Below are 7,796 nucleotides of genomic sequence, written 5' to 3' on the forward strand. Positions count from 1 at the left end.
GCTAGCTGATTCCAATTTGCGCCTGAAAATTTCCTAACTTCATCACCCCACCTATTTCTCTGCCGTCCTCGACTGCGCCCCCGTTCTCATGGTATCCATTCTGTAACTCTAATGGTCCACCGGTTATCCATCGTACGCATTACATGGCCTGCCCAGCTCCATTTTTCCATCTTAGTGTCACGGGGGTAGCCGATATTTGGCTTCTGGTTGGCTGTTCTAATTGCGTACTTATAAATGTACACAAAATGTTTGTATTATTTTACCAGAAACAAGCTGCTTTGTTGTTTTTGCAGACACTTTTGGTGGCACACTGTTGCAAAAAAAGTATATAACTAAAAATCAAGGTGTTCAATTTAAGAGTAGCTTAAAATTCAGTCACCATGTTAACCGTATCGTAAGTGCATCTCTTTGCGTTCCTGGCTCTCCATCCCAAATAATTGATGCTTTTATCAATCCTCATTGTTTCATTAGATTGTTTCAATGTTTGGTTGTCAGTAAACGTGAATATTGTTCAACAGTATTGAGTGACGCTAATGTTCTTCTTCAGGAGAAAGTTGAAAAAGTGCTACACAGATTTGTTAATATATTTTGCGATAGGTGCATGGGCCGTTCCTATTATTAAAGTTAAAAGACAGGGCTTGACAGGTACAGCATGAGAACATCTTATTCGTGACGTAAAGTTCGGGACATTGTATTTTTTGCAGAATTGCATTTGTTGGTATATTCAGTGTCCGTTTTTGCCCTAATCTTTTTGTTTTTATTTCCCGAGCTATTTTGGCGGAATCATGTGGTTAGAGTTAATAAAATCAGTAACTTGAATCCCACGATTAGTGTGAAATGTTTATTTCACACTGTTAGATAACATGATAATGCTGACATTTTCCTAAGCGATGGCTGTATTTTTAAGAATACTTTTGAATTATTCTTCTGAGTTATGCGTATTTTGTACGTCATATCTATTTTGTTCATGATCTCTTTTCGTTTTTTTCCCTACATTGTGCAGCAAATTATAAGATTTTCCGAATGTTGTATTTAGGCGCACAAATAAACAATTAAATTAAATTAAATTTCGAGGCCCCTATGTATTATGCCCCGCTTATGACATAATTGATCCGCGCGGGAGCTCGTAGTCGCCAGCCCTTGGGCAAATGTTCATGACCCTAAATTACTCTGTAACGAAAGTTCTCTTACGCGTGCAAACCTCTCAAATATTCTAGCAAACGGAAAAGCGGTGGCTGTTAGCTCGTCCTGTCACTGCTCCTTTGTCGGGCTCCGGCACATTTGTAAGACGCCAACCTTGCAGTTGCCATGGCCGCGGTATGATCAAAAATTTAAGATAGGTGCAATAGGCAGAGCATCTCTCTCGGAACAGCCGCGGTTGAGAGGAAACGTCGGGTTGAGGATAAACGGGAGTAAGTAAACATTTCGATCTTTCTAGCTTCGTTATGATTAGGTCGTTTTCATAAATTTCGGTAACCACTATATATTTTTCTCTCCATAACGCCGATCGCAAGGTACTGGTCATCCCCTGGCGGTAGCACAAGCACGTCCGCTCGCACACAAATAAATTTTCAGCCTTGTTTTTCTGCCATCAAGCATCTGAAGAATGGAATCTCTTCCGCATCAAGCCGCTGCCGTCACCTGTTCATCACGATTTGCGGAAGACGTAACAACTTTATTATCGCTTTGAAACTGTGGTAACACCTCTTTGTACTTGTTAGGTACCCACCCCTTATGTAATACTTCTACTACGGGGTCCTTAAGGAAATAAAGTGATATGATGGAATGTGATTTCTGTGTGAATATATACTAATGGAAATGCATCGCACTAATTTCAGTGTATCCTCCGTTTTAACGAAAACAAGTGTTGCAGTGCCCGTCTAAGCAAAAAAGTGCTAGCTTCTCGGCAAACTGACTCAAACCAGATAATTAATTAACTCATTTTACTCTCATGCATGCCGCAGGAAAGGTGTGGACGCCATTATCACCAACAGACCGGACCGCCTCGCCACCATTTTGAAGGAAGATGAGTTCCGGGGCATGGTCCGACCCGCCACCATTTACGACGATCCCTGGACTCGTTTCGGTGACAAATCTCCAGTTGCAGGGACGCCCTTCGTGGACGTGGATGTTGAGGGTCACAGCTGAAATGAAATAGAACGTTCAAGTCGGACCATTACCGTTGAAGATAACAATTGAGCTAATCGGCTAGCAGCACACCAGGCTGCTTTTAATGTATTCTTGACATTTAAGCGTAAAGATTGCGTACTACATTCCTAAAAGTTCAGAAATGTATAGAAAGCAGATGCGGATGACGCATCAGTATTCCGACCAATAAGTGGGAGTTTACATATTATACCTAATAGGGCTCGAAGCCAAACGCTTTGTCACAAGCCACAATGAAAACGAGTTACGAACAATATTACGCATTTTCTGTAAGCTACTCCAGAACTTCAGAATATGGATGCTTTAAGCTCGGAGCGCGGCATAAAGAAATCCAATGCAAATGACACATTCACATGTGGTCACTCTGAAAATAAATGATTGAAAGACATCTTACCCAAACATGTTACTGAACCCAAGAAATGACAAATACATGTGGCTTCTAAGCCATTCGCATTAAATAAAGAAAAAAAAAACTATGATCGAATTGCAGTAATCGCGATTTAATATAGCGGTGGAAGCGCGTGCCACTGTCTCAAAAAACACTTTCTAGCGTCGCACCGTACGGTAATGTCAGCACCATTCGGACAAGGCGTAATGAAAGCTGATGGATAGATATGTGACATTTACACGCCTTCTGAAGTGTTGGCCAAAGTTTCGTGCTGATCACGCAGCCATTGTCAGCGACAAAGGCAGAAAAAGCGGCTTGCTGCGCCGCGCCGGCGTTGTTCGCTGCCGTTGTTAACAGAGGAAGCCGAGCGAGGCAGGCGATAGACACGTCACCACGTGATCATACACAGCGGCACCAACGGGAGCGCGGTGAAAAAGGCCTATAGTTGCCCGAACTGGTGTTTCGAGGATATAGCAAGCGCATGTGGCATGTCCACCGAGTCTGGCCGGCCCATCACATGGAAACGTGCTATTATTCAGATAGCGTAGGAGAAGAAAACCTTCTAAAAAAGGAAAACGTTTGCTTCCATGCACTTTAACAGTGGCAGCCTGTTGTAGGCACCCTCATGGCAAGTTCCGTGATGCCATTGTGAACTCTGAAATGAAGCGTTCTCGTAGAGTCACAAAATATGCACGCAGGGACACGAAGACAAAATGCAACTACATAGCAAATGTTTTACAGCACTCAAGTACATATATGAGCATGAGTACACAACACGTTAGAGAGAGAGAGAGATAAAACTTTATTTTGTCCATGATGGGGTCTGGGGGCGGCGGGGGTTGGGAGACTAACCCCCAGGCCTCCCCTTCCTCAGACGGCGGCCAGCCCTTGTTTTCTGGCGGCGTCTTCGGCCATCCGGACGACCCAGAGCTGCTCTTCTGGGTCCAAGCTGAGCAGCAAAGTCTCCCACTGCTCGGCCGTAGTTATGATGTGTGTAGTGTTAGTGCGGTGAGTGTTGGTGGGTGTAGCTTTCGGGCATGCCCAGATGATGTGATCGAGGTCAGCGCGGGCCTCGCAGGCTTTGCAGAGTGGGGAGTATGCATCGGGGTAAATTCGGTGGTATAGCACGGGGTTTGGGAAAGTTCGCGTCTGAAGTAGTCGCCAAGTGGTGGATTGTGATTTATTCAGTGTTTTGTGTGCTGGTGGGTAGCGTAATCGCTCTCTGCAGTAGTGGAGGAGGATTTCTCTGAATGTGACCATGCGGTCGCGCGCGTGTCCGCGGTGCAGAACTAAGGGCTCATCAGGACTGGAAGATCCAGGAGACGGATGATGCGCCTGGTGTGCGAGAGCTCGGGCGGCATCGTGGGCGGCTTCGTTTCCAGCCAGACCCGAATGACCAGGGGCCCAGATGATCTGTACGCGGCGTTGCCTTGAGGCGGGAGTGTCGGAGAGTATTTTCTGTGCTTGGGGTGCTATGAGTCCTCTTGTGTAGTTGCGAATGGCCGTTTTTGAATCGCTGATGATGTAGTGTGCATTGGTAGAGGCATAAGCCAAGGCGATGGCCGTTTCCTCTCCTTCTTCGGGTTGAGTGGCGAGTATTGATACGGCCGCGGCGAGGTGGTACTGCGAGCCCGCGACTACGGCGACCGCCATGGCGTTCTGATGGGGGTATTCCGCGGTGTCCACGTAGGCTACATCTGCGGCGTGGTCGTAGCGCTTTTGTAGATGTTTAGCTCTGTCTGCACGTCGCTCCTGATTGTGTTCTGGGTGCATATTACGAGGTATGGGCGATATAACTAACTGAGCGCGAATGTTTGGAGGGACGGGTACTTTTGGTCCGAATTGGGTGGTGTAGGTTATGCCTAGGGTGCGCAGAATGTGTCTGCCCGTGGTGGAGTTGGCGAGTCGTTCATATTGGCTTATACGCTGAGCTTCAATAAGCTCGTCTATGGTATTGTGAAGGCCGAGGGCATCCAGTTTCTCGTTAGATGTGGAAATTGGAAGCTGTAGGGCTTGCTTATAGGCCCTCTTAATCATGGTGTTGAGTTTGAGCTTGTCAGTCGCATTGAGATGAAGGTACGGGGCGACGTAGGTGATCCTGCTAAGGGCGTAGGTGGTTACCAGACGAATGAGGTTGTTTTCTTTCATGCCGTGATGTCGATTTGCGATGCGTGCTATGAGGCGAGTTGTTTGGTGTACATGACTATCTAATTGCTTGAGCATCTCCGTGTTTCTGCCGTTTTGTTGGATGCGTAAGCCAAGGATACGGATGCTAGGCACTGTAGGTATGAGTTGCTGATGCACGTGGAGTTGTATCTCGGGGGGATGAGGGTCTGGGCGTCGACCTCCCCACGTAGGCCTGTATAGAAGGAGCTCCGATTTCTGTGGGGAGCAACCAAGGCCGCGTGGTTCTACGTATGCAACAACCTCGTTGATGGCTTGCTGCAGCGTGTCTTGGATGTCCCCGTCGCTGCCCCCGGTGACCCACAGGGTGATGTCGTCCGCGTAGAGGCTATGCTTGAGGTTGGGGATGCTAGCTAATGCAGGCGGTAATCCGAGCAAGGCCACGTTAAACAGAAACGGGGACAGAACCGATCCTTGCGGCGTACCTTTGCTGCCAAGGTGAATAATTGGCGACTGCAGCCCTCCGATGGTGATGGTGGCAGTGCGACCTGTCAGGAAATCCTTGACGTAATTATATGTTCGGTGTCCAACCTGGAGTTGTGCCAGTTGGGTCAGTATGGCCTCATGCGTGACGTTATCGAAAGCCTTAATTAGGTCTAGCCCCAAGATGGCTCTGGTGTCCAGCCTCGAGCTTTTATCGCCATCGATAATTTGGTGTTTGAGCTGAATCATGATGTCCTGAGTAGAAAGTTTAGCGCGGAAGCCAACCATAGTATTGGGGAAGAGATCGTTGTCGTCCATATGTTTGTGTAAGCGTGTGAGAATGACAACACGTTAGAAACTAAAACAGGAAGATAGAGAACCACGTAAAGAACGATATCAATAAATCTGCAATTTTTTTTCTTTTTTTTTGTGGAAGCACATGAAGGTACGCTACGTCAGAGCCAGCTATCAGAAATTGGTTACTTGAGCAACAATAAAAAAAGAAGAAATAATAAAATATAAAGAAGCGCCATATACACGCAGCACAAACGCACGAAGATGGTCTCATACGGGTCCCAGCACCGAAAGCACAGTCCAGAAAATATAGAATGGTTACCCGGCACCCAGGAGTGAGACAGTCCACACGGGTTCTTATACATGTGCACATAAGGACAACACGACCGTGAGATCAGCTCGCTAAAAAAAAGCACTACGTAGAAAAGACAAAACAGTTATCTCCCTTGTAGGCAGCCTATAGGATACGCCTCCACTAAAATATCGCGAAGGGCACTCGATCACGGCACGCCGCTGCTTATCAGGGCATGACTACGCGGTCGAAGCACTTTGCTCACTGTGACAGGACCTCTGACGAGGATATTCACATGGTCACGCAGGTACACTCGCTGTTATTCATTGAGAACGTTCTACGATAATAGAATGTTCTCAATATGTGTAATAAAAGTGAATGTGTAATAGAACTGAACCGTCGGAGTTATCACAGATAGTCAGATTTAGTTGGTTTCCTTTGGTTTGTTTTTCACTTACTGGTAACTTCATACACGACACGGTGGGAGGGGGGGGGGGACAAACCCGCATTCTTCATACCCACATTCAGCAAAAAAAATTGCTTTGAAGCAAATGAACATTCATAAACAGCAGAGCAAGAATTCCTCAGACATGTCCGAGAGGAGGCTCCCAGAGAACGAATGTTATGAACGGAAAAAGTTCAATCCAATTTTCCGGAATAATATATTTGCAAAACGTTTTTGATATATATATATATATATATATATATATATATATATATAATGTGAGAAATAGAGACGGAGTAAGGAAAAAATTATCGTCTCAGTGTCACCACAGACTGAACTCGAAGACGAGCGCGCCAAACGAGCATATACGACAGTAAATGCTGAAGGTGTGTGTGTGTGTGTGTGTGTGTGTGTGTGTGTGTGTGTGTGTGTGTGTGTGTGTGTGTGTGTGTGTGTGTGTGTGTGTGTGTGTGTGTGTGTGTGTGTGTGTGTGTGTGTGTGTGTGTGTGTGTGTGTGTGTGTGTGTGTGTGTGTGTGTCTAGGCTATCTTCCATTACATTCATTCATAAGCCCTCATTCCCAAGCACCCAGAGCATTCCAATTCATTTTTATGTGAGCAGACTAGAAAAATTAAGTGCACGCAAAGGGCGAGAGGCACTATTTGCAGTGACTGATGAACATAAAGATAAAGAACCCATATGATTGACGATATTGATGAATTCAATTTGCGTAGGGCTAGTACTACGGCAAGAAATTCGGCCAGATCATCGAGCGCACTCGTTTTGGGGTTGACGGTGATTTCTTCAAACATAGCATCACATACCTATGAAGGTGATCGGCTACGTGACAAATAAAGTAACTACCTATAACTAACGATGTTCAGAAGAACACATGTAAAGAACGATATTTGATGAGAAGATATACCGAAATTTCAAAAATAAATAATAATCAAAATAACATACGAAAACAATAGCAGAAGCAATGCCTCAATAAAAGAATTCAATAGAAAGACAAATAACTGATAACTGCGAAGCGCATCTTATTAACGTCGCAGTGCCTTCTTGACGTTGACTGTTTTATTAAACAAAAGGTTGGCGATAGTCACTGACGCCACAAAACGAGATACCTTAAACTAACATCGCCATAATAATTGTCCGAAGCGCAAACAAGACTCGGTTTGCTGAATAAATTATTCAAACATCCAGTGAAATTAGTACCTAATACTGTGTTTCAATAGGACCTAGGGTGCTTGGACGTTACGTGACTTGAGCACTCGCGATATCGGACGGAGCGGCCTAATCTCAGGGTTCCAATGTAGTCAAGACTGCTCGGCGTATTTTTTATCTGTTGTCATTACATTTGTCGTTGGTATGGCCCTCCTCAAGTCAACCCTGCGTCTTCCTTGTGCCAAAACTTCCGTCCGGTCCAGCTTTACGAGTCTCACAGCTCACCCCAGGCATTGCTTCGGGATAGGCCGCTATTCGTCGCCGAACTCTTCTATGGCGACCATTAATGCGCAGACCACTCGAGGTGAATATCACATATGACATGGATCCTAGAACTAAAAATGTTCTAGGATCCATGTCATATGTGATATTCTATCA

At 45.6% G+C, this 7,796-nt stretch overlaps 1 protein-coding gene across 1 annotated transcript in view; it reads left to right on the top strand.

The window, feature by feature from the left end:
- LOC119454168 (dermonecrotic toxin SPH) overlaps positions 1–2,148 on the top strand; it is a 57,176-nt gene extending 55,028 nt beyond the window's left edge. Inside the window, exon 6 of the mRNA XM_049667963.1 lies at positions 1,965–2,148. Within this exon, the coding sequence (XP_049523920.1) occupies positions 1,965–2,148 (184 nt within the window). The remainder of the gene's footprint in view (positions 1–1,964) is intronic.
- Positions 2,149–7,796: the final 5,648 nt, after the last annotated feature.

This window comes from Dermacentor silvarum, chromosome 5, assembly GCF_013339745.2.
Source record: "Dermacentor silvarum isolate Dsil-2018 chromosome 5, BIME_Dsil_1.4, whole genome shotgun sequence".
NCBI classification, from domain to species: Eukaryota; Metazoa; Arthropoda; class Arachnida; order Ixodida; family Ixodidae; genus Dermacentor; species Dermacentor silvarum.